General features: G+C 39.0%; 1 protein-coding gene and 1 long non-coding RNA gene across 2 annotated transcripts; both read right to left on the bottom strand.

Moving 5' to 3' along the window:
• Window positions 1-346: 346 nt before the first annotated feature.
• Window positions 347-2,147, bottom strand: LOC129367575 (uncharacterized). The gene is made up of 3 exons (XR_008606719.1): window positions 1,633-2,147; window positions 1,160-1,535; window positions 347-464 (listed from the first exon to the last, which is right to left on the bottom strand). It is a non-coding gene; the product is annotated as an uncharacterized LOC129367575 (long non-coding RNA).
• A 1,068-nt stretch (window positions 2,148-3,215) lies between these two features.
• LOC129367574 (SUN domain-containing protein 2-like) lies at window positions 3,216-6,115 on the bottom strand. Its single transcript, XM_055042118.1, has 6 exons — window positions 6,067-6,115; window positions 5,859-5,979; window positions 5,651-5,763; window positions 5,342-5,515; window positions 4,987-5,076; window positions 3,216-3,814 (listed from the first exon to the last, which is right to left on the bottom strand). Exons 1-6 carry the CDS (start codon window positions 6,088-6,090, stop codon window positions 3,701-3,703), a joined length of 636 nt encoding a protein of 211 aa, XP_054898093.1. The 5' UTR covers window positions 6,091-6,115; the 3' UTR covers window positions 3,216-3,700.
• Between the last annotated feature and the right edge of the window lie 21,853 nt (window positions 6,116-27,968).

Below are 27,968 nucleotides of genomic sequence, written 5' to 3'. Positions count from 1 at the left end.
TCAAAGGTGAACCTGAAACCCTGTGGATACTCCATGATAAGGGCATAGCAAAGTCCAAAGAGCATTACAACTCCGGCTGCAACAAAGGCAACTCATTGAGGACTTCCACCCATCAATGACAATCCCAACGTCTTGGGCTGCTGTAGAAGGCTTGAATTCTCTCTGAAGACGAAGTCTGCCATGATGGTCCTCTCCAGCTCCTGCTTGGCTTGATCTTTCTGGAGACCTGAGACAAAATATAGGAAATATGCAACTGAACAACTGCAGTCTGGCACACCTCATTAATCACTATATATTGTATTATGGCATAGGTGGTCTCCTGTGATGAATAAAGTTGAATCATCATTGTGACAGAAAATATCTGGACATACCATGTATTCCTTTATAAGGTCCTCAACACGTTCTCCCAGGTAGATGATGAGAGCTTTGAGGATACACTCCCTTCTGAAATCTGCATCAGCACCCTTTAGGGACAATCAAAATGGTTATTATGCAATGTGTAGACTAATCTAGCAACTCAATTCCTAGCTCTACCATAAACAGTGCTTTTACAGTGCGCGCCTCGTCAATATTGAATCCATGGCAGACTAATTCAAAGCAGTGAAAATGTAAAGCCATTCTAGTACATCTGCCAGAGGCCACTGGTAGTCCCTCTTTAAATATGAAGACAGACTGGATGGCTCCTGTTTTGGTTCCTACAGTCTCAAAGTATCTTTGGTGCAGTGACAGGTGCACAAATGATTTCCTATGAGCTACTACACATTAATGTACTCATAGGTGGCACATGTTTTTCTTTTTTTAAATGGTTGGTATAAACACACTAGACGAACTAATTGCTAACATGGCTTAATATGCTGAGCTAGTCAAGTTCACGGTGTAGCCGAGCGAACCGTGGTGGAAGCAATTGATTGGTAACGAATTATGCCTACCTTAATTAATTTCAGCTACAACCGAACAATGTACACATAGTGATATTTCTCGTGAAATACGTGTAAGTTCAGAAATGACACCACATTTAACCCGGCGAAAAAAGAAGCGTTTACTGGGATACCCATATTTAGGCGGGACCTTCAGCTTGCTAACCAGGTGACATTAACTCAGTCTTTTGCATTAATACAATTGTAGGCTTGTTAAGACATCAGCTTAGGTTAGTACTTACCGCAGGTTTATTCTTCGATTAAATGCTAGGACGTTAATCATTCTTTCTTCCCCATGCCGAAACGGACGATGCTCTCCAAGCACTTCTCCACAACTTCTTCTCACGTGACTCAGATTCAAATCATTACATCATTTCCTGTCAGTATGTTTTGAGAGAAATCAAAATATTTGCTTTCTTTCCTTCAGAAGTGTGATTAATTCAGTCTGAATCAAAATTGACACCTCAGAATGCAAAAAAATTGACTTTCACCATCAAGTCAATTATTTTACAATGTATTCAATGGTAGTTATTAGCTTGAATGAACAGCTCCGTGCATCACTTTTTCCAGTATGGCTGTGATACGTATTTGAGCTTGTCTTGCGTAAAATTGTTGCTCCTGTGCACAAAACACAAAAACAGAAATAATGTGAGTCATAAAAATGTAATACTGAAAATTTGAAAACTAGTTTATGATTTTATTTGTAATGGCTCACCTTGAGACTCCAAAGCAAAGTTGGGCCACAGATCTACTTGTGGTAGAAGGTAGTCTAGCTTTGTCTCCATCAATTGCAGCCTGGAGAGATATCCCTCATCCTTCAACAACACAACCTCATCTTGAGATGCTTTATGGTTCTGATATGTTTCTGATGTTATCTTAGACCCCATCTGACCTTAAGTTCCTCACATTCTGGTACCTTGATGGAACCACAGTTAGCAGTCACAGGAGGGCCTTGGAGTACATTGAATTCTTTGACATTTATATCAGTGAGGAAGATAACTGACTGTTTATAGAGAGAAACTTCCTGCAAAATCGGACTTGGGATAACTTTGTCTCCTTGAAATACCTGATTCCTTTGGTAGTCCTTCATTGAAAACCTTGAATCGCTCTTAGTCTGATCCCTCCCCAATGGCAGCCTGCCTGGGAAGCCTCACTACTGGGTGAAGCCCAAGCCAAAACCTCCATCTGGGTCATGGGGATACTCAAACCCCTCCACCACGTTAAGGTGGCGATTCTGCGGAGGGGTCACCAGCAGATCGCGATGGATGTTTAATCCAAGGGATCTCCCATCCTGAGCAAGCGCAAGGCAACGGTGGAGAGGAAAACTCCCTTTAAAAGGAAGACACCTCCAGCAGAACCAGGCTCAGGATGAGCAGCCTTCTGCCGAGGCTGGCTGGCTTCAAGAGGGCAAAAATAATGTAAAAAAGAAAAACAAAAAACTCTCAGCAAACCTCTGAAAGAAGAAAGACAGATTTAGTTACAATATTAGTTTACATTACACATATTAAAAAAGAGAGATGTAGGAAAGTAGTTCTCAGTCTATTAGTCTACAGAAAATAATGCCCAGACTGTTGCAGTTTATTGCCTGTAGCAGTAAATTACCTCTCACAGGAGTCAGTCCTGAAAGAATAACATTCACTGTTATCTACAAAGTGATGTTGCTGTGTTCCCATATCCTGGTCAAAATGTCTTACATTTTGATCAAGAAATAAACATACTGTTTTCAGAGTTTATGTTTGTGTTTGAATATGTTAATCTTTTCAGACAGTTTATGTTAAATGTAACAGCAGTTTATGTAAAAGCTGTCATTACATAAACTGTAATAACAGTTTATGTTATGTTGTCAGTACTTTCATTTTAAATGGTGCAAAAAATAGGACTTAAATTCACAACATGGAATTGTCCAGGTTGCCAATCCATCCCAGTGCAACACACAGGAATATCAACCATGCAGCGCCAATTAACCTAACAGTCATGTTCTGACTGTGGGAGGACGCCGGAGTACCGGAGAGAACCCGCACATGGCACTTTTATTATGTCTGAACCTCTTTTCTGCAAGGCAACAATGCTACCAAGTGTACCATTGTGCAACCCTCATTCCCAATGCATTAGAACAAAGTCTACACTATTACAGTATAAATGGATGATGAGAATATACATCACCCCTGTAAAACTGAATAGTTTAACCCCATCATTCTAGATTTGTGTATGCATGGTGGAGAAAGGGGCACTATTACATCGCTTGTGGCAATGCAACAAAACCACGGATTTTTGGGAGGAGGTTAAGAACATGAGAATTATTTAAAAAGATGTGTTAATGGATCCTACTCTATTTAGAGATAGACATGACAATCAATCATGCAACACATACTCACACGTAAGTAGGCTTTGGATAGACCAATTAACCTAACAGTCATGTTCTTACTGTGGGAGGAAACCGGAGTACCCGGAGAAAACCCACACATGCTACTTTTATTATGTCTGTGGGAGGAAACTGGTGTAGCCGGAAAGAGACCCACGCATACTACTTTTATCATGTCTGAACCTCGTTTTTGCAAGGCAGCAGTGCTGCCAACTGTGCCATTGTGCAGCCCTCATTTCAGTCCGTCAGAATAAAATCTATACTATTACAGTATAAAGGGACCATAATAATGTATGTCACTCCTGTAAAACATAATAGTAATTGGTTCCTGTTGTACCTGTGGGCCTTTGTGTATATGTGTATGGAAAAGAAAAAAATACATTCCCTTTGATATCTTTTATCCATTTTCTCCTTGTCCTCATCATTTGGCAAGTTCACCGTGAACTCTAAAGTTGTAAAGGCAGGTGTAATCCGGATGACCCCAGTTACTGTTCACATTTAGAGTCACGTAGTGGAATGTGTCAACTTTATCGGCCTGTAAACCAAGACAGATACAAATTAGGTTAGACTGATAATCCGTAGTTACAAATAGACAGACAATAGACACAAAGGAGGTCTGTCTTATGGAAGCCGAGTTCAACTGGCCTTGCTGCAAATATATTTTGCATAGTTTATCTCAAGATAGCAAGGTAATTACACTGAGGTTTTACTAACCAGAAAGCAAAATGTTATGTAGTAACACTGGGATTTAATTGTTTGTTATACAGAGACAAGAAAAATGATTGTTTTGTGAAGTGTTGTGACTTTTTTACACTTATATGTTGTTAAGTATAATTTGCCTTATAAGTGACTTATTTGCAATTGTACGTCAAGCATAATTCACGTGATTATTATTAACTGAATTTAAAATGATTGTAAATAATTACAAAAGCTGAAGAGAAACATATTTAAATGTGAGGCATGATTTATTTGGGTAGAGGAAGTCTTTTATTTTGAAGAATGCTTAACAGAATCTGGTTCTGTATTTTGTCACGTCTTGCTTCTGTTGACTTTGGTTGCTAGGTAACAAACTGTTGCTGTTATGAGCTGTTGCTGTTTTCTCCCCATTAAAACTGAACAAAAATGTTCAATAAAAGAAATCCGAGTCTCTGTCTTGATGGAAGAAGATTCCACACCGCAGCAATAAGACGTTGACTTTTTGTTTGTTGTTGTCAAGATAAATAAAAGTCTTATTAACGAGATTTATGCCAAGAGAAAAAATATTTTCCTCCCTAAGTGATGGCCAAAAAAAATCAACAGTTTTTTCTATCTGTTCACTTTGTATGTGTGTTTTGGAATAGTTATGGTTAAATAACAAAACTTTATGCAGGTGGGGAATGGTGGTTTATTTAGGCACTATTTCTAGCCAACATAATTCAATTCAATGCTATCTATCTGTTACAGTCTCTCTCAACAGCTCTGGAAGTGCAGAATTAACATAATTTTTATGGTTTAAATAGAAATTTTCATTGGAGCATTTTGAATGGAGCAATAGTACGGTACTTTATTTCAAGTACTTTGTATTTTAATTCAATGCTAGTAATACCCAGTATAGAACCTTATGGTTGTATGTTCGGAAATATGATCAGCATTTATAACAGGGTCAGTCGATCTGGGCTTCTGTGAAAACAGTATTTGGTTTATAAAGCATTCATTTGACATATTTACAGGAAGTTTGAAGGTCTGTATTTGGTCGCCATCTTCATCATACAAGAAAGTTCCCAAATGAGTTTCCTCATCTTGCAAGTTCTCCTTTCCCTGAGACAAAATCAGACAGAAATGCAATTCATTATCTTGTTCTTTCTCGATATGTGGGAAGTTATTTGGTGTATCTAAAAACATATCACATCCCGAGGTAAGCAGAAAATTAATTAGTGCAGAATGAAAGTTTACAGAGTTTAGAATGAGATCAAGTGATGTCATACTGAATCAATACATTTTAAATGTATACAATTTAAATGTACACTAAACATATACTATAGGTGGATGTTTTATAGTTTTGACACTCATTTACGTGACTTACATAGACAGAAAATTCTCGAGGAGCACTAGAGACTGAGGAAGTCGGGGAAACGAACTTGGGAATATGACTCATTGACACATGAGTGACGGTGGTTTTGTGGGACAGTGCTATGGATAAACGTCCCGGTAAATCTGCAAAGGCCCAGCAGTGTCCTGGACTGAGATGAGATCTTCCCTGAAAACAGAGAACAAAACAAAGTTTAGGCGGGTTACCAAGACTTAGAGAAAAGAAAACTAAAGCCTAATATTATATCAACAAGAAACACCACTTTTCCTAATATTTATTTAATGATTTGAGTATCATTCAGACCTTAATAACGATTTCTGGGCCTATAGCAGGTAGCTTGATAGATACCCCAAACAATTCAAATTCTTTATAGGTGTGATACGTATCTGAGCTTGTCTTCCGTAAAATTGTTGCTCCTGTGCACAAAACACAAAAAGAAATAATGTGAGTCATAAAAATGTAATACTGAAAATTTGAAAACTAGTTTATGATTTTATTTGTAATGGCTCACCTTGGGACTCCAAAGCAAAGTTGGGCCACAGATCTACTTGTGGCAGAAGGTAGTCTACCTTTGTCTCCATCAATTGCAGCATGGAGAGATATCCCTCATCCATACGTGCAGAGACACTAACCTGTGCACAACATAGAAGTTAACAGCTTGTTCTTATGTTTGTTCATGATAATTAAATCAGCGTTAAGATTAGGAAGAGAAAGCCTACCATGTCAATTTCAGGTGGTGTCATCGATAACTTTGAGGGTCGTGAGTGGAGGAAATATTCCACCAAATACAACCTGATGAACATGAGCAGAAGATGACAGTGAGACAACATTCAAAATGCAGTCTTTCTATAACACTTCAAATAGTCTACAAATTTGTAGAAGGAGAATATTTACCAAAAGCAAAGATGAGAAAGCCAAAGACAAAGGTGTGAAAGCAACTTTGAATCAGTGTCTATTGTCTGGGTTGCTTGGTCTTCACCACAATGAATCCTCACTCTTAATATCATCTCCCTATTTGAAGGGTGGTTCACAGGGAAATATGCTGTGCGCCTCCGTCTGGGCCTAGATGGAAAATATGCAAGTGAGTTAAGATATACACGACTGCATAAAACATAATAGTTAAAAAAATTGCTGATTTAATATACCTGACTGGCGTCTCCCTGTATGAGATAACAGGTTGGCCATACATGTCATAGTACCCATTGTTTTGCAAACGTTCACTTCGTCTTTGCATGACTACAGAAAACAAAGACAGGGAAAGGTTATCCGTGTCTGGCACAAAGCATGTCCAAAATGTACAACACAACTCTACAGTAAGTCATTTTCAAAGTAAACATTGTAAATTAAATGATGTAATATATCAAAAACTTCATTTAATGTTTATCAATCATCATGATAAACACAAACATATTATATGAACTGAAATGAGGATTAAATCGATCATTTCATGTGTGAAAATCATAAACTATCTATCAAACTTGAAGGAAAAACAATGTTTTCCACATAGAACTCCTTAATATTTTTTCTGCTGTTTCAATATTCAATGAAGTTTGCAAATATGAAAAAAAAAACATGCTGAAACACAAATGAGACATTTGATATTTACATCAAGAAGTTGCTAAAATGGTTTGATTAGAGCTAAAAACTGATTACTAACAACTTGTCGTCCTTAACCTATTTGCAGCATTGCTGCACACGTCCTTCAAAAAACTAGCACAAAATGACAATTTTTTTTCTTTGCCTCACTCACTTCTAAATAAATACTTACTTGAAAAACCGAAGCTCAGTTCAACTTAATGAATTTCTTGAAGTAATATGTCTGACTCTTCTGACTCTAACTCTTCAAATGGATGAATTCCTGTAGGAACTCCTCTCTTATTGACAAAAGTTCCAAAAGCGCCTGATGACAAGTCATTCCATATGATATCACAATGTTCTGAACAGAACCTGCCCACAATTCATTTCTAGCTATTTTAAATTCATTTTCAAACAATTAAAAAAATAATGTCCATTCTGCTGTTGAATTGGTCAATCAAATCACTGCTCTCAACGAAATCAAGAAATGTTTACTCTCCTGCTGGCATTTACATACAGTTATTGCACAGTGTTTTAGATGTGTAGTTTTTAGCCACAGGTACAAAACACTGGAATGAAATGGCTTAATTACCTCCTCCTTGTTCTCCAGAGCCTTGCTAATGACCAAATTATTCTATTCAGGAGTGGTGCAGCAGAGGCACATCTAAAAGTTGCAGGACACTGGGCCTCGAGGACTGGAGTTAGACACATACGGCCTATTGCCTATAGCCTATAGCCTATTGTCTATAATCTATAGCCTATTGCCTATAGCCTATTGTCTATAGCCTATAGTCTATAGCCCATTGCCTATAGCCTATAGCATACTGCCTATAACCTATAGCATATAGCCTATTGCCTATAGCCTATTGCCTAAAGACTATAGCATATAGCCTATAACCTATTGCCTTTAGCCTATTGCCTATAGCCTATAGGCTAGAGCCTATTGTCTATAACCTATAGCCTATTGCCTATAGCCTATCAGGGTGCGGTATGTGACAGGAAGTGCGTTCCAAGTTTTGATAATCAGCTGGTCTTCGGGCTGAAGTTTTTTCATTTCTGCCCACATGTGCTTGCTCGCCAACTCTGCTTTCTGTCGTGCAATTCTTTCCAAATCTTCATTCAGTGACTTGAACTTATTCACCCACATGTCTGAGGCCTTCAAGTCAGCCACTTCTGTTTCAAAATCTCTGACGGAGACACCAGGAATGTAACTCAGGTCGGCTGTGTTCAGTGAACACTCGTTTGGATGGGTGATGAACTTGAAAAGACGAGTGTGCTCATGAAATTCTCCAAAGCGTGCTTTGAACGACTGTAGGAGACTGGATGTGAAGCCAGCTACCTGGCGGAGAGCAAAGTTTTGAGTGGGCTCACTTGCTGTGCATGCATCTTTAAATTGTCTCAATTTTTCAAAATGTAGTAAACGACCTGTTTCAAGATCCATGATAAAGAGCTCCAGCTTGTTTTCAAAAGCAAACACGGCTTGTTGAAGGGATAAGACTGTATTTCCAGTGCCTTGCATTTTCACATTGAGCTGGTTCAGATGTTCAGTCATATCCACGAGATAGTAAAACTTGAGGAGCCACTCAGTTTCGGCAAGCTCAGGATGCTCGATGCCTTTCATTGCAAGGAAAGTCCGGATTTCGTCCAAGCAAGCTGCAAAACGGCAAAGCACCTTCCCTCTTGACAACCAACGTACATTGCTGTGCAAAAGCAGACCGTGGTAGTTATGTCCAACTTCATCCAGCAGTGTTTTAAACTGGCGATCATTTAAGGCTCGGGCAGCAATAAAGTTGATCACACGAATGACCAGCGACATCACTTCGCCAAGCTGCTCGTCACACATCTGACCACAAAGTGCCTCCTGGTGTAGAATGCAATGGAAACTTAGGATGGGTCTATTTTCATGCTCACGGAGAAGTGCCACAAATCCTTTGTTTTTTCCCACCATACACGGAGCACCATCAGTACACACTGAGAGAAGTTTATCCATAGGTAGATTTTTTTCTTGAACGAACTCCATGAAAGACTTGAATAAATCCTCACCTTTTGTGGACCCTTTTATTGGCAGAACAGCAAGACTTTCTTCGCGCAGCATGTCACCAGCAGGATATCTTGCAATCACACTGAACTGTGACAAATGGCTTGTGTCTGTTGACTCATCCAAAGCCAGGGAAAAGAACGGTGCTGCATTTATGTCCTTCACCCGCGTTTCCTCCACTTGGTTTGACATCATGATGGTGCGATCATGAACAGTTCTTGCCGACAGAGGCATGTCTTTTATCCATTTGATTATTTTGTCTTTGTTCGGAAGATCATCAAAAAGTTCATTGGCTACATCCAGCATGAACGTTTTAGTATACTCGCCATCTGTGAATGGTTTTCCGTTACTCACTATTGCTAAAGATCCAGCAAAGCTAGCGGAATTGTAGTCACCTTGTCGGGTCCATAGGCGGAGTTGCTACTGGCTGGATTGCACGCTGCTCAGTAGCTCTTGGCACGCTTTCTTTCTGCTGTCTCCCGCCGGGTATTTTGACGCAAAGGTAGCATGGCGTGTGTCGAAGTGCCGCTTTACATTCGACCGTTTCATCGACGCAATTTTGTCATTGCAAATTAAACATACCGCAGAACCTGCTCTCTCCACAAAGGCAAATTCGTCGGTCCATTCGTCCTGAAATGTACGATAATCCTCGTCTTTTTTTCTTTTCGCCATCCTTTTTGTCGAAGGGTTAGCTTTGAGCTAATGCCCGAGCAGACTGATTCAAAAGGGGGCATTTACCTGTTTACCCAGCAACAGCCAAAGTAGGCTATTATCATCCAATTAAAATAACGGACTTCTCCTGCAGCCAATAGCAACCCTGAACAGGACATGAGCAGTGGAAAATCGATGGATTAAAACAATCCAAATGTAATATTTTATGTTTTTTTCTGCGAGCCAGATGCAATCATCAAAAGCCACACCTGGCTCGCGAGCCTGCTATAGCCTATTGCCTATACCCTATTGCCTATAGCCTAAAGCCTATAGCCTATTGCCTATAGCCTATTGTCTATAACCTATAGTCTATTGCCTATAGCCTGTAGCCTATTGCCTATAGCCTATTGTCTGTAGCCTATTGCCTATACCCTATAGTCTATTGCTTATAGTCTGCTGCCTATAGCATATAGCCTATAGCGTATAACCTATACCCTATTGCCTATAGCCTAAAGCCTATTGCCTATAGCCTATTGTCTATAGCCTATTGCCTATAGCCTATAGCCTATTGTCTATAGCCTATTGCCTATAGCCTATAGCCTAGAGCAGGGGTCACCAACCTGGTGCCCGCGGACACCTGGTCGCCCGCAAGGACCATTTGAGTTGCCCATGGACCAGTTCTAAAAATAGCACAACTCACTACTGAGCGGCCCTCAGTCTAAAATTTAATTTTATTCAGTTATTATTTTTATGTTATTTGTGTTTATATACATTATATATACACATCTATAAAAAATATATATATCTATATATATATATATATATATATATATATATATATATATATATATATATAATTATTATTATTATTATTTAAGCTTTGGTGAACTCTGACCTAATCTAGTTCAAAGAGCAGTATTGTGCGAGCCAATCAGCGGTCGTGAAAAGTATGCTAGGAGTTCCGCGAAGGTAATCGGTGAATGAACTTTCCTACCCCCCAAAAATGGCAGAAAAAAGAAGGAAAACTTATACTTTTAAAAACGAATGGGAGGAAGAGTTATTTTTTACAACTGTGAAGGGAACCTGTGTGTGTCTTATTTGCGGGCGACTGTGGCGACGGCGAAGCGGCAAAATATGGAGCGACACTTCACTACGTGTCATAAAAGCTACAATACTAACTATTTAGCACATTGCGGACAGAAAAATCCCGTGAGCTCAAGGCAGCTTTGGGGAGGCAACAGTCTTTTTTTTTTTTCAAAAGAGCCAACAAAAAAGTCCCAAAAAACAACGGAAGCCTCGTTTAGAGCTACACATTTTCTAATAAAGAAGAAGAAGGCATTTTCAGACGGAGAAGTTGTCAAAGAAGCAATGATTATTATTGCTAACACTGTTCTCAAGGATGAGAAAAATGGAGCCGATCTGATCTCCACTCTCTCTGACGTACAACTGGGGGCCTCTACGATGGCTAGACGAGTGTCACTTATGTCTGGTAACTTGGCTGATCAGCTGGATCAGGATCTGGCGAGGTGCAGGTGGTTTAGCATCCAGTGCGACGAGTCCGTGGACAGCAGCAGTACAGCGCAGCTATTGATTTTCGTCCGGATGGTCTTTGAAGATTTTTCCACCAGAGAGGAACTCCTGACGTTACTCCCCTTAAAGACAACCACAAGGGGAGCTGACATTTTTAAAACTGTGAAGGAGTTTTTCATACTCAGAAAGGTGCCGATGGAAAAGCTGGTAGGGTTGACTACAGACGGGGCACCTGCTATGATCGGCCGACATACAGGTTTCATCGCTCACTGTCAAGGTGACCCAGACTTTCCCAAATTTCTGCATTATCACTGTGTCATTCACCAGCAGGTGTTATGTGCAAAAGTGATCGGCTTTGACCATGTGATGAGTCCCATTGTAAAAATTATAAATAGCATCCGATCCAAAGCAAAACAGCATCGAATTTTCAAGTTGCTATTGGAGGAGATGTCAGCTGAATATGGTGACTTGCTGCTACACACCGAAATCAGATGGCTCAGCAGGGGGCGAGTTTTACTTCGTTTTTTGACACTTTTGGATGAAATCAAAGAGTTCATGCAGTCCCGAGGTGAAGATGTCTCATTGCTGGAGGACACAGCGTGGAGACTTGACCTGGCATTTTTGACGGACATTACTGGGAAACTGAATCACTTGAACTACGAGCTGCAAGGCAAAGACAAGACTGTCATTGATATGATAAGTGCTTTAAATTCATTTAAAGCCCAGATGAACATTTTCACATGTCATTTACAGAGAAAAAACGTGGTGCACTTTCCCTCTGTGCAGTCTGTGCTGAAAGACAACACTTCTGCATCTAAGACATTTGAAATAGTTGCAGAAAAGTACTGTGAAGTCATAAACAGACTTGGGCAGGATTTTGAGAATAGGTTTTGTAGTCTTGATCAGCTTGAGACGTGTGTCATTTATTTCCAATCCTTTCATGAATGTGAACACAACTTGCTTTGCTGAGCAACTTAGTGCAATGTTCAACTTGGATGCTGGACAGGTGGAGATTGAAATCATAACATTGCAAAATGACCTCCTCCTCAAAGCCCACAGGTCTGCACCAAACTTTTGGTGCCTTGTTGACACAGAGAAGTACAGCGGTGTTCGCACAGCAGCTTTGAAGGTTGCCAGCCTGTTTGGTTCAACTTATCTCTGTGAATCAGCATTTTCTGATATGAACTTCATTAAGAACAAACACAGAACACGCCTCACTGATGCACATCTGAAAGACTCACTCACAGTTGCAGTGTCAAGTTACACACCAAAATACAGTACACTGGTGAACAGCATGCAATGTCAGCCTTCTCACTAACAGTGGCGACAGTCAGTTGCAGTGCCATGGCAAATATAAATTAAAATATTTAACAATTTTGTTCAATTTAAACGTGTTCATGATATATAAGTTCATGTATATAATTTTGTTAAAAATCCAGCAGATTCAGTAATTGGTTCAAAATGTGACAAGATTTATTTAAGAGTATGTGATTTTTCTAAATATTTGCTTGTCCTTTAACATGACATGATTTGTTGAAGGACAACTTTTTTGAAACAGTGCAGCATGGTGCATGGTTTGTTAAAAGGATTTGTTTTTGGCTTATGAAAATGGGACATTTTTCTATAAAATATAGTGAAGTAAGTGATCATCTGAAAATGTATCGATTACTGTGATTAATAAAGTTTTGAATATTATTTGTTTCCCACCTTGTCATTGCCGATGATTGTGAGAAGTCATTGACGTGATGCATCTTCATAGATGATTATCATGATTCATTAATAATGTATAATTAAGAGGCAAACTTGAGCAAATTTGTTATTTCAGAAGACTTTATTGAACTGGTTGCCCTTTGCATGACTCCGTATCCATGAAGTTGCTCTCAGCTTCAAAAAGGTTGGTGACCCCTGGCCTAGAGCCTATTGTCTATAACCTATAGCCTATTGCCTATAGCCTATAGCCTATTGCCTATAGCCTATTGTCTATAGCCTATTGCCTATAGCCTAGAGCCTATTGTCTATAACCTATAGCCTATTGCCTATAGCCTATATTGTATAACCTATAGCATATAGCCTATTGCCTATAGCCTATTGCTTATAGCCTATAGCCTAGAGCCTATTGTCTATAACCTATAGCCTATTGCCTATAGCCTATTGCAAATAGCCTATTGCCTATAGCCTATTGCCTATAGCCTGTAGCATATAGTCTATAGCCTATTGCCTATAGCCTATTGTTTATAACCTATAGCCTATTTTGTCTCATCTCTCCCAGAACATTGGTGGTAAATTCCAGCCTCACTTTTTTATGATTTGCTTTCCTTCAAATGAAATCCACCTAGACTTTCTAGTTCACCTTTGCTTAGTGGACTTGGTTGTTTTGGACTCTTAGTAACCATATCATAATTGTCTTGAATTTGTCCATTTTCTTCCTGCGACCACAGCTAGAGTCCCATGGACCTTAAGTTTCAGAATAATCTGTACAATTGTAGTCATCTTGGTCTATCATTTTCTTATTTTGCTGAACCTCAGTTCAAGATAATGTCAGATTTTTATTGGTTAATTTTCAGTGAATTTTCATTTCTTACTTTTGTCAGTTTCAGGTTGTTTCAGTGACCACTGTGGGTTTTTTAGTCATTAACAGAAGGTACTAACAACTTTGTCCACCTGTAAATGTTGTGCCTGAATGGACATGTGTCCAGAAATACATAAAGTTTGTGTGCAGCTGATATGTAAGGACGTTATGTGTGTTTGTGTTGTGTGAACTCTGATCAGGAAGTCCACCAACATGAGCTCATCTCTGGATCTGCAAACCCTCCTGGGTCTGAAGAGCCATCAGCTAGGCAGAGAGGTCTGCATAGAATAAGAGCACCAAAGATCTAGTTTAGTCCCTTAATTGCCGATATCAAAATCACCAAAAGTGGCTGAAAAGGTATACCCACATTAAACCAGCTGCTGTTCTTGAACAACTTGGAGTACATGAAAATGCTCGGTCTCTTTATGAAGAACACAAGCTAAATTTTGTATTTATGCAGTCCAAAATACTTTAACTGTAAGTAGTTTGTAGTTATTATGTTAGTACATTCTGTCCTTATATATCAGAACACCTGATATACAAACTTCAAATGACTGAAGCATGTGGATTGTTTGATGCCCCAAACAATCCACATGCTTTATGCAGGATCATCCCACCTGCACAGCTGAAAATGGTGTACAACTCTAGGCTAAAATCCATAATACATGATTTCAAAGACACAGCATATGCATAGAGCAGTGGAGTCACCCATTTTTATGTCTGCCAAGCAAGGCACCCAAGGTGACACGCCCACGTATAGACAGGATCTCCATGGTGATTTCTCCCTGGCTGTAATTATGATGTTAATCGTTGGACTGGAAATGCTCAGGTGAGTATGGTCACTATGACAACCAGGGGAGTCCCGTCTCACTCCACAGGATGTTTGACACAAACAGCAATATAGAAAGATATAAGTCAACATAATAAAATCCTTCCACCGCCTCTTGTTCCATAAATAACATGCTCATGGCCGTATGTGTGTTGTCCTGGTTCTCATGGCAGAAACAATGGCAAGTTTGATTTTGTGATATGTAGAAAAACTATGAAACAACTGTACAGTTTATAGCTAACATGGTGAGGTAGGCAGAAAGGATGCAGTCATTTCAAGAGACATCTTTGATTCTTTCATTCTTAAATTCTTCATTGTTTCTGGTTTAAGGAGCTGTCATTTAGATTTGGTGTCATTTTAGTCTGTTGTCCTAATGAAAGCGCTTTATTAGTCCACATGGATATGGTTTTATATTTGCATGCACTTTCATTCACAGGCAGTGTACTGTGTTTTAGGGTTCAAATGGTCTTTTAAGACTCATTATGAAATAAAACTAGTTGTAACTCTGTGTTATGGTTGGTCAGTTAGTTGGATTGTTGTTGTTGAATGTAATCCAACTATCTCACAGTAATAATGTGTTCATTTTCAAAAGTTATACATTGCAGATTGTCCTGCTAAGCTGTTCCAGCTCTGTCAGGTACAATGGGAATCAGCTCGGAAGAGCACTTTCCAAGTCAAATTGTCTATTAGTTAGAGGTCTTTGCTTTGACTGGGCCACTCCAGAAAATCTACCTTTGGCTTCAAACTGTTTCTGTGTTCTTTCAGCTGGATGCTTTGGTTTGTTGTCTTTCTGGAAAACAAATGCTCCATGAAGAAGTAGTTTTCCAACAGCTGGAAACTTATTATGAGGGAATGACAGGTGCCACCACATGAGATGGACGTGGAACATACATGACTTAGTGTTTGTACTCTAATTTCAGATCAAAGAGGAGTTTAAACAAATAACCACATTCTATCTCGAACAAACCTTTTAGTGCAGATTAGACGGGCACAAAACCACACTCCTGGAGATATTTCAGAGGAAGTGCAGATGGCAGAGACCAAAATAAAACCAATAAAATTTCAAATAATTTTAATACTATAATATAATGATGAGGTCATGTAGCTGAAAAGACATCATTTGACCGCATGGCGCCATGTGGACCTCGAAGAAGCGTCAAATATGAATTATGCTTTAGCTGCTGTAATTTGTTAATGTCAGTTTTATGGTTTTTGTTTGCCATAGTTTTGTATATGGGCAGCACTCTAAAAGCTGTCTAATAATCGTTGGTGTAAAGCAATAGAGCTGGTGTTTGTTATCAGTCTGTTTCATTATTAGCAAACACCATCAGCAGAAAAGAGAAGGAACAACTGGTCAAACTGCCTCAGTCGCTGAGAGCAATTCATCACGGTAAGTAGCAGCTCTCTGCATTAATTAACTGATCAGCGTTCATGATGTGAAGAATCCTTTACAACTAGCAAACATTTTATGCAGTTTTCAGAATATCTGTGTATCCATGCAGAAAACCCCCCCAAATAATTCTGACTATTCTGAAACAGAACTGCTGTGATGGATGGCATCTTGGCCTCCTCCCTGCTGGGGGGCTGGTCCCTGCAGATGCAGGTCTTGTTGTCTTGCTGAGCTTTGGCTTTGCTGCCCTGGCTGGACTTTGGTAGGCTACATAAATAGAGATACACACACACACACACACACTTCACAAGAGCATGCATGAACAGATGAGGCTGAACTCTAACACAGAACCAGCTTCCAACCTGCTGCATCTTCATATAATGATAATTCATCAGTATGCATGCATTACAGAGAGAGAAAAAAAGTGTGTGTATGTGAATGTGTGTTCCTGCCAGGCCTGCACTAATAGTCTTAATGCTTCCTGAGGAGTTGCCCAGAGCTGCATTAGCCTCTGGATGGGCCATTGATTTGACACAAAGAGCACCAGACAAAACGCACACGCAGAAACACACACTCTCCACCCATCCCGCCTCTTAAAGTTCTATATGGCCAAGGCTTCCTGTCTCACGCCCACAGGGTTATCTCCCAATGCAATTAAGGTGCTTTAAAAGTGCATTTTCAGGAAGAAGAAGCATGAGGGTAATGAGGGAGAGTGCTAGCTGGACAGCTTCTCTGTTGAGTGGAATGGGAACCTCCACCCCCACTCTTCAAGAGCCCTGCTAGACAATAAGATGGAAGGACACACCCCAAATAATAGAACAGCACTTGGATGAGAGGAAATAGATGCATTACTAGAAGGGGAAATGTGTGCGCACATGTAATATTAGAAGGGTTCAGGGGCTTATAGTGTAATAATACTTATTGGAAAATAGGTTTTACTACCATCTTTTTGCTGCTAGAGTAAAAGCACCTACCATCACTGTCAATGTGCCAATCAATATGCAATTCAAAGCTGATTATATCATGCAGCTAATAGAATTTATTGGGTGTAATAGCTCCATCAGATGTAGTACAGCACTTATGCCAGGCCAAAGATCATCTGTCTGGTCTCTGTGGCTTCACTTTAGCTTTATCTTAAAGCTGTCCTCAGAAGAGGCTGGAAGAGTCTGGATTGAAACCTGGCCACAGCCCTTCCTCTGTGGAGCTGGTGATGTCTCTCTGAGCATGTGTGGGTTTTCTCTGGGTACTCCAACTTCTTCCTTCGGTCCAAGAACAGAAACAGCTGCATTTCCATTGGAGACGCGTTCAAACCTTTTCAGTATTCTGTGACAAAACGATTCTCTTTGCTGTGAGAACGCTGGTGGAACCAGCTTAGCTTAGCCATGTTACTGCTATGTACAAACCAGTGTGTCTTGTGTGATGCAAGGAGAAAGTGTTTCCAACACATTTTTACAAAATACACCAATTTTGATATGGCTGAAAAACCACATACGGCAAAAACTTTTCATTGCAAAATGACTATGTTTCCATTTGGTTAAATTATTTTCATAATTCCAGTTACATCATCCCACGATGTTCTGAGGGAAGGTTTGCAAGAACGCTGCATGGATCGGGTTGCTGAAACTTTGGGTCTTGGGCTCACATCTGAAAACACAGCAGAGAGCTACGAGTACACAGACAGAACGAAATAAGAGAAAATCTTCGAATGCACTGTGAAGAGAATATGAAGTTGCATTTCTAAGCATGGTCATTAAAGGACTATCTTCCTGGGTTTTTCTGGGAGCAATTTCCTATTTAAGAAGGAAAGACACATCAGGGTTAACAGGCTAATTACTGCAGCTGCTGCAGCTCTGTTACTGCATGTTATGCAATATGTGGGAGGATTCAGACAATTAGGTTTCAGCATCTGACACTGATGGAGCGTGGCTGCCTGTCTGCCTCCCTGCTGGTCTAAGCAGTCACCCAGTCCAGTGCTGAAACGCTCCAGGTTGGGAACGGGTTGGATGTCATTCTGAGCAACGGAATCAGCCGTTTGTCTCTGCATGCAATTTTAGCCTCAATAAATCTTTCGGGCAAAAAAAGCTATTAAAACTTGATAGCTCGCTGTATTGACAGATATTTAGAGCTTCAAACAACAAAAAGAGGGGACATGTGGAAAATGAAGTGAGACAATGCAGACCAGTCAGTCTTTACACTGAAAAAACAGCTGTTGTCATCCAAAGACGTAAGCTTAATCTTTTATTTAATTAAATGTTTTTAAATTATAAGTCAATTTGTATTTGGTCAAATTTTTAAAATAAATTTTAGAGAAAATTCATTAAAAATGTGGCTTTACAGAAAATGATTTTGCAACAAAATCTTGTGACTCAACTAGCAGCAGCACTTCCTAGTAAATCAGTGAAAACAGCCCTGAGTGTTCCCTTCAAGAACCACCGGGAACGTCAAAGACAAAATGGACAGAGACAACACTATAGACCTGACAAGACCCTGACTTTTATGCACTTTTATTCTGAGGACAGACAGCAATTATACCGCACTTCAGAGAATGACAGTTACTGTCCCATACAACCTGGGGCAGCAGGTTGTATGGATTGTAAAGCGTTTTATACTAGCTTACCATTAGATTCATTGGTGCGCATTTGAGCTCATTTTCATGCAAAAAACAGTGAAAGCATCAATGCTTCAAGTATTTCACCCTGTGTGATGAGAAATGAAATGAAAATATTAGATATTTTTCTTATTTTCAAATATTTCGACCTGTGCCGTTACAAACTAAACTTTGGGAAAACACTTGCAAAATAATCAATGTGCAAAAAATTTGATAAGAACTGTTAATAAAAAAAAATATTTACTGAAACAAATGAAGGGGTTAGTTAGTATTTGTATTGCTGAAAACAAAATGCTCCCACATGTTCAAAATGAGGTCAAAGGAAATTATGTCATAAAATGTAAAAAAAAAAAAGAAAAAAATCTGGAAAATTTTAAAAAGAGACGAGTTCAGTTTCATGCTGCTTATTTGGTGTATTTCTGTGCTAATAAAGTAAAAACTTGTGAATATATAAAACGTAATAATTTCTACAGGTGTGAGTTGAACATTTATAGGCATTGATGGTTCCTGTCATTAACTGAACAACCCTAATAATCATGCTTCTCATTACAGGCGCCTTTGCTGAGTTTTGTTCTGTTTAAATGCAAATGTAATCAAAGACAGAAAGAAGGCAGACATTACTCAAGTCCCCAAGCAAGTAAAACCACAAAAGAGAAATGACATGGAAGGAGGACATATGCTCCAGCAGATGAGGAGGAGGTGGTGCAGGTTACACACTATTAGCTAATAAAGTAGGAGTACTCTGCTCTTCCACCCAGCATCTGGTCCTGCTCTGCTGCTCTCAGTGAAACAGCAACTGCAATCAATAGCCTCATAATTTTACCCAAATAGCTGCCCTAGCTGCTGTGAAATGGCGACAAATCATGAGCGCAGCCGTGGCAACATAACTGCCTGGGCTTGCTCCGCCCCTCCACTTTGACAGGAAGCCAAATGTTACATTTATTTCCCTCCAAATTGCTTTATGCAAACTGAATAGGATTAGTGAGAAACGGCAAAGATTTGTGTGGAAGCTCAGGAGAAAAAAAGCGGGGAATGTGGCTCTTTTTTTTACAGTGGTTATACACACAGTGGAGGTGATGAGGTGGTTTTTTACCAGTTGGCTTAGAAGCAAACCCAACGCTGCTTTGTTTCAGGTCCAAGCAGATGTCTTCTGGGCAGAAGCAGCAACATGGGAGCATTTCTTCCAGTCACACTGGAGTCTCAGAGCTCTTCAAGTGAAGCTGAGCACTTTGTGCATTAAAATGAAAGTAGAGTAAGAAAGGAGCGTATCAGTTTGCTCAAACCCAGCCGTCCAGAGCAGCTATCCTGCGACATGTATCCTTGTTACCACAAACTAATGTACATTCCTTCATCAGCAGTTATTCAAGCTGTGACAAACATTATACTTGGCCACCATCAAAATCATTGATACACATCATATTCTGATCAGTGTCCCATTTATTATGGTTCAACAGCAGCGCTAACCAGGTGGGCTTAAGCCTCCATTCAAGTGAACTCAGTGTTTCGGCTGTTTTGCAGTTTTCTGGAAGTTTCTTCCAGATTTGTGGTGCATAGAAGCTGAATGCTGCTTCTCCATGTTTGTTTCTGGTTGTGATGCAGAGCAGAACCAGAACCAGAACTCCTGAGAGGTCCGGAAGGTTGTTACAACAACAGCAGATCTATGATGTGTTGTGGTGCTAAATCGTTCAGTGGTTTATAAACTAACAACAATATTTTAAAATCTCCTCTCTGAGCTCCAGGGAGTCACTGTGTTCACTTCAGAAAAAAAAAAAAAAGGAAATTTGGTGTTCAGTTACTCTTCCAGGTCTGTAGAGGCTTGCTAATGAGTCATTCATTAAGTTCAGGTGTTTTAGAAAAGAGATGCATCTAAAAGCAACAGGACAGGGGCTGGTTTTAGACATCTGGTTGTGAGCCTTGAAGTACCAAGTTTTGGCTGCTCTCCTAGGAATGATTAGCCCGTCTTAAGAGCACTGAGATTACATTAGGAGCTGTTACAGAGACCATAACATGGAACAGCAGCAGTCCAATATGTTGGCAGTACCTCTGCTGCTTTATGGAGGGCAGGAAGTGATGCTTTGAGGCTCATTAGTTAACACGAACCTGATATACTGACATGTCGTGGCATTAGAGAATGGATGGAACACACACCAGTGGAGACTTAGGAATATTGGCACTCAACAAGAATTCTAAGATGCAGCCTGATTTCAAAGAGAGTTTTGTGGTTTGCATCAGTTTGCCTTTACTCTTCCAAGCCTTTACCAGATATGATTATAATCACTGTGGTCTCTCATATCAAGTTCATAGAACTAATTTTTTCAGAAAAGTTCAAGAAATGAATTCTTATTCATGGTTCACCACCTAAACATTCTGGACCAGGTTCCATGCTCCAACTATGAGATAGATTTGCTTCATTTATCACATTTTATCTCAAATAGAATTTTAAAATAATCTAATGCATATCATGACATCGCTCACCGTTTAGCGTATGGATTATGTCATTGGCTAACATCCATTTCATTCTCTCATGTTTTAATAAACTGGATTTCATAACGGATGACTTCCCACAACAGCCGCTCTCATTCATGCATTCAAATGATTTTGTCAATAAAGAGAAACATTTGCAAATGTTTAATGGAAAAATGATCCAAATAGATCCAGTTCGTTGCTGTGGTTACTTAAGTCTGGGATATGACTGGGTCTTTTTTTGTTTGTTTAATTTTACATACATGCCTGACAGTATCATACCTGACAGATAATCTGTGGAAAAAATTTAACTCCTCTGCTGTCACCCAGTTCAAACTACAGAAATAATCAATCACAGCCAGGAGAAGATCTTAGTGTCGTCAATCACTCTGGTGTACTCTCTGCACCTGCCCCTTGCTCTCTGCAACCTGGCATAGTCTTCCTGTCAGAAGAGCCTCTTGTGAAAGCTAATGCTAATTAGCTTAGCCAACGATGGCAATGGATAAACAATTTTTCTGTAATGGTAAGGTATTTCTCCAATGTTAGCACATTGAGCAGCTTGTACACAAAGTTGATTTTCATTCATCATTTTTGCCAAGATCCTTGATATCATTTTGACCTGAGCAACTGAGATCAATGCAGAAGAGGTTGATTTTGATATGTAGTGAATTCAAATGATTTACTTGTCTTTCTTACATATATTTGATTAAGGTGTCTCATTGAAGAGTCTCAAAAAAACATTTGCAGGGTTATTCTGTCCAGTGTGCCTTTGGGTAATCAAGTCTATTGACTGCTGCAGATGGGAACTTCCATCACTCCTCTTATGACCTAGAAAAGACACGGATGGAGAAAATATCTTTATTTCTAATCTAAACATTATTTTCAATCATCCACAGCTTTATTTTCAACTTAGCCTTAATGTTGGCCACTTTAGCACATCTTTGAGATTGAATAACACAACCCTGCCGTGTTAAATTCACCCAGACGTGGGTCGGTTCAGGTGTCGTTTCCTGCTTCACAGAGCCGAAAAGTCAGATTCAAACTCATCCAACATTTATAATGAGTCTGAATCCTTACAGCTACAGAGAGATGAAACCCAACACCAAGGGAAATACCTCCATAAATCTATATTCATTGCTGTTTTAATATGATATCTAGAACAGAACAAAACAAGAGAAAGTAATTCTCAGCTGAATACAGTAGCTGTGCATTGTGCTTTCCAAACAGTACATGAGCAAAATTGTAATTTCAGGATATTGGTGGTTTGAAATACAGCATTTATATTAAATATAAATAACAGGAGTCAATCTTTCAGTGCTACCTGACTGATTTTCTTACATTTTTTACTTTCTCCTTGTGAATTTCCAGATTTTTCATTCAGTGCACAGAGACCTTAACAGTGGGGTAATTTGCAACCCTGCACGATGCCAGCCTTGATTGATTGTTTCCATGGAGTTTCTCGATGCCCATTCAAGCAGAAAACAGCAGAATGCTAAATACTTAGAATTTCTGCTGCAACCATTATATCGCTGGTGTTGAAGAGGTCTCACTCTGTCATGATAGCACATGGCTGACATTAAGACTTCAGAGTTCAGGAGTTCAAATGGAAATTATGAGATAACACCAAGAAACTTTTCATTACCAATCAGATATTTGATAGTAAAAAACTATCTTCTCCACATGAAAGTTACATACAGTTAAATGACGTCTGGAAAACTGGACAATCATCCTCTAAAATTTCTACAATTTGAAAACATTTCATGAAATCCCTAATTACTGCAGTGTTATATAGAATTATCCACCAATAATCTCCATATTAAAGTGAAACCAAAATGATGGCTTAAAAATGCATAAATAGGTATGATTAATAATGTCAAATATAAAGTCATAAAAATTCCACAGGCAAACAAAAATACATTTGAAAAATTAAATTTAACTTTGCACTTCGAATATTCAGTCGGAAAAATTCTAATTATCAGTATTTAAACCACAAGGAGGAAGAAAAAAATGTTTAATCAAATTAATAAAGGTGAAATTCCACAGTTCTGCAGGCAATTGCTCCACATTGTGACAGTTTGTCAAATTTATTAAAATGCAATGTGCAGTAAGTTGCATTGACTTACACTGCTTCATAGTACACATGATCACAAAATTAGTTTACTTGGAGACAAAGAGAGAGAGAGAGAGAGACAGAAAGAGAGAGGGAGAAACAGAGAGAGAGAGAGAAAACGGAAAGATCTAAACCAAGAGAGGAGGATGACTCACCAGCAGGTAAGGAGAGAAACCAGATGGGAAGAGAACAGCAGGAGGCTGGAGTCTGTCATGGTAATGCCAAAGTTCTACTGGCAATCTGAGCAGAGAAGTTTGCAAACTCACTGCTGCATTCAAGTCATGTCACTTTTATATCAATGAGCAGTGTGATGTTAGGACAAAACTGGAGATTCTGCCCAAGGTATTTTGTGATAAGCACTGCAAAATGTTCACTTTAAATGAACTTAGTTGATTTTTTACTCTCTGCTTTGTGACACTGGTCACAGATGACAGTCCAGAACTGAAGAGGTTAGGTGATTCTGAGTTATCTTTGTGGTTCTGTTGTTATAGTCGAACGATGGTGCAGCACAAACTGACCACTTATCTGCACTATTTTCTTCTCCTGCTCTCAAATTTGCATTATTTGCTGTTGTGTCAGTAGTTAATTTTATGGGAGGGCGGGTTTATCAGTGTCAAAAACTGAAGACATTTTTCATAATGACATGCTGCTGCTTTTATTCTGTTTAATGAATTGCGTCATTAACCTGTTTTGTTTTTATGAGCTGCAGGGTTGACAAATGGCTAAAAAAAAGCTCTCTAAAATGTGAAGAGCTCCCTAAATAGTGAGCGGCTGTGTATTATGTCAGATATGTGAATGTGCACACTGCTGCCTATGCACATCAGTGTATGCTTCCTGCCTTTGTTTCTCAGAAGGTGAGCTACTCCATGATCCTTTCCACATAGCAGCCTCTGGACAGCCTGCTGTGGACTTGACATGTTTTATTCTGCATGATGCATGGCCATATGTTCATGTATCCATCCAGGTGCGAATGCTCTGCACAACAGAGTGACATGAATGTGAGAGCAAGAACATCCTCTGCCAGTTTCCACATTTAATAGAGGATGTTTGTCTGGTTTCTTAAATAACATCGCTGCCAGATTTGCACACACACGCACACAAAAACAGTAAAATTAGAAGTTTTTGTAAAATGTGCATTTCATTGTACTTTTTTTTTTTTTACATCTAAATGCATAAAGAGACTGCATATAATTATACATTATTGCTTCCCTTTTGATATTACAGTCTGCTCCAATAGTGGGGCTTCACATTAACTGTCACAATGTCTTTTTATTTGCACTAACAACTCTCAGACACATCTTAATTTCTGCAGCACTGCAGCAGAAAACAGGATGTCGAAGAAATGTATAAAACCCTGAGTTTGTCAGTTTCAATTATTTATAGTTCGTACATTAAAAATTAATGAATACTGAACAAATTGATTCATGATAAAAAAAAAATAAAAATAAATGTGAGAACTAAAAATGCAAAAAAAAAAAAAGAATAAAAAAGAGTAAAATGAACTAGTTCATGTTAAGAAAATTATTTTATATTGTGCATTTATCTGGATCCAGAAGTCTTAAACTGTCTCCTAATTTGTCACTTCAACTTTCCAAAACTAGATCACAACAGCCAATGAAAACAGTGTTTAGGATGTTTTTTTTTTTTGTGCACAGCATTATCTAGTACATGTACCCATATTTGCTATCATTATTGTCACACAGATTTGCATGGATGAGGCCATTAGTGGATTCCATCTCTGTTACGAATACATAAGCAAGTCACACTTGCATCTCTCCAACAAGGCTAATGGGACAGAAAGCAGACCAAGAATAAACAGAAACTCAGTGATGGTTTCTGACTGATGAGCTGTTTGTCAGTGTAGCTTTTTCAAGTCAAGCAGGTGTGTTAGAACATTGCTTACCTGGACTTTATTGTATTTACCAGTGTGCAGTTTAAAAGGTTCATTGTAATGAAATGGGCCAAAATTGAAAAAAAAAAAAAAAACAAAATAAAAAAAATAATCACTGATATTTGTGGGCATTAGTGGCCTTTATTCAACAGTAATCTGTGAGAAAACAGTCTGGAGAGAGAAGGGGTCAACATGTAACAAATCAGCTGAAACTGGGAATTGAATCCAGGACAACTGTGTTGAGGACTGCAGCATCTACCCACTGATCCATCCATACCCCAGCTTTTCAGTGATATATCAAGCAGATCAGGTAACATAGTTCACCCATCTACAGTCATATAAATCACAATTTATTTCCAATAAATTAGAATGTACATCCAAAATAGTCATGTTTATCAGAATAAAAGTACCTTTTGAAAATAACGTTTAAGCATTTATTATGCATACTTTTCATCAAGTCCATCTGTATAATTTTCTGTCTTCACAAGATCTTAATATTGATTTCTAATTATGTTTCATCCATTTCTATAGCTCAACCTTATTTTTAACCTTAAACCTAAGCGTTATTAGTACATGTGTAACCCTAAACCTGACCTAAACTCAACTCACACCTTAGTCCTAAACCTAGCCCAAACCCAAAAATACCACTGGCACAGTCAGTCCTCACTTTTTAGGTATTTGTTGGAAAATGGGTCTTAGGTGAGAAATGTTAAAACACACTTATAAACACACACACACATACACACTTCCCATGTCTCCTCCTTTCATGCTTTGAGTATTCATTCAATCTCACTATTGTCACTTTTTCAAAAAGACATGCAAACCTTTGCACATTAGAAAATCTCACTGCAGCAACATATTGGAGCAGCCTGCTGCAGCCATATGCTGCAGGTAAAGTTCAGTTTATGAACCAGAGCAGAATGGTCTGGCATGCATTAAAATCACAGCTTTGTGTAAGTACTGGAAAGAATTAACAGCTACCATATGTCCCTTTTAGAGAAGTATAAAAAGAAAGATGGAGGATAGTTCGAAAAGTGGATAATGATTTATACATTATATTCACATAAAGACAGAGATGCTTAAGAAAGCAGGCCAGGTCCTAGGAAATACCAATGACTCCATGACATTGAAACTCCATCTAATGGTTTGAATGGGTAATGTAACACATCATTAGGCTCACATTTTGTATTCAAATATAATGATTATATTCAATTAAAGTGACCTCAGAGAGACACGATGAGTTGAATTATAATATTGTCTAAGAGAGCATCTTGGACTCAGGCTTGTATGTCTTTTAGTGTTTTTATTCTTCTTTTCTGAATTGAAAATGTATTTCAATTGTATATATATTCAGCATTTTTCCTAGATTGTACGGTCATTACTTACATTTCCATCCAATTGCAAAACTGATTTTCAGCAAACTTCTAAAATGTTGGGAAAAATTAATTGTGTTTCCATCTACTGGTTTGGAGCGAATGAATCAGGCCATGCAAAGCGTTATTTTGTCAGATGTTGATGTTATGTATAACTGTCAGAAACAGGAAGTAGAGATTGCTAAATACAGACCACACATTTCAGACAAGTGAAGAGAAGTTTTCAGGAATGTGTTGTAGCTTTTCTATTATGTTAACTAATACTGTCGATGTTACATGCTGTCCTGAGATGTTGAGAAAGAAATGCAGCACTGACAGACACTGATAATAGGCACAGCTCAACAGTTGTGAGGTAAATGTTCACTATGTCAGTACTTATTCAGTAAATATGTTTCCAACTCCCCTTCAGCGCATTAACTCTTTTTCGGAAATATCAAAAACCAATTGAAAATTGCAGAATTGAAAAAAAATCTTGTCATTTTCAAAGATCTGCATAGAAAAATATAGATGGAATCATGGTTATTACCATAAAACTAGCCAAGTCACTTCTACCCCACCACCTCTGGAGTATGCTTCATAAGTGTACTTGGTACCAGATCCTATTGAGCCAAAAATCACCAATCAGTTTTGTAATTACTACATCAGACCTGCTGTGTTACGTCAAAGGCACAAACGTAAACAGAGAGGCAAACCTAAACCTATTTGTTCACCTTTAAACTGTTTTATGGAAATTTCAAAAGCCATCTCAAAATTTGCAAAATAGATAAAGTTATTTTAAATTTTGTCATTTCCATCAATACTTCAAGGTAAGGAATTGAATCCACTGCCAAGGGAGGCTTCAGGACATGGATAATAATAAGATCATCATTTCTGTCTTGCTATGTCTGACGGGAGGCTTATAAAGCCATATTCCATGGATCTCAATGAAAATGAAGGGAATTTTGTGGGAACATTTAGAGAGAGCATCATAACTTGAACAGTCCTCAACTTTAGAGATTCTTTGAATCGAATGTCTGCTGATGGTTTTCTGGGTTTGGAGGCGACTGAGGATATCTGCTGAGATGACAGGCAGCCGCCCCGTCGCCCTGGGAACCAACCTCTCAAAGCTTCCTGCCCGTTTTAAACCTGCTCTTCCATGCAGTCGGCTATCGGGTACAAATAGTCCTTCTGTTCTGTTCCTGTTTGTCAAACATTTTATACCTTTTGATGAAATATTTCAGGAGCTCAGATTCTTCATTGATTCCATCCTACACCCTCCCAGACATCCCATCCACTGTTCATCCCTTACCTCTTCCTTTTCATTCCTCATCTTATTCCCACACTTCCTCCTTCTTCCATTCCGCCTCTATCCATCCTTGTTTCTTTCTTCCCTCCCTCCCTCCCTCCCCCCGACCTAAATGAGAGGATATAGAGAGGCGAGACCTCTTGTCGGCGGTGGGAAAAATGGGAGAGACCATCAAGGCGCAGACAGAGGGATGAAGCGAAAGTATAGGTTAGTAGGTAGCAGTATAGGCCTGTTCAACCCTCCCTCCCCCTCTCCTCATGCTTTGCTTCCCCCCTACCCCCGTTCACTGTGCCAGGGTGGTATGAACTG

This window comes from Poeciliopsis prolifica, unplaced genomic scaffold, assembly GCF_027474105.1.
Source record: "Poeciliopsis prolifica strain line A6 unplaced genomic scaffold, Auburn_PproV2 SCAFFOLD017, whole genome shotgun sequence".
In the NCBI taxonomy this organism is placed as follows: Eukaryota; Metazoa; Chordata; class Actinopteri; order Cyprinodontiformes; family Poeciliidae; genus Poeciliopsis; species Poeciliopsis prolifica.
This window is presented reverse-complemented; position numbering and strand designations above follow the sequence as displayed.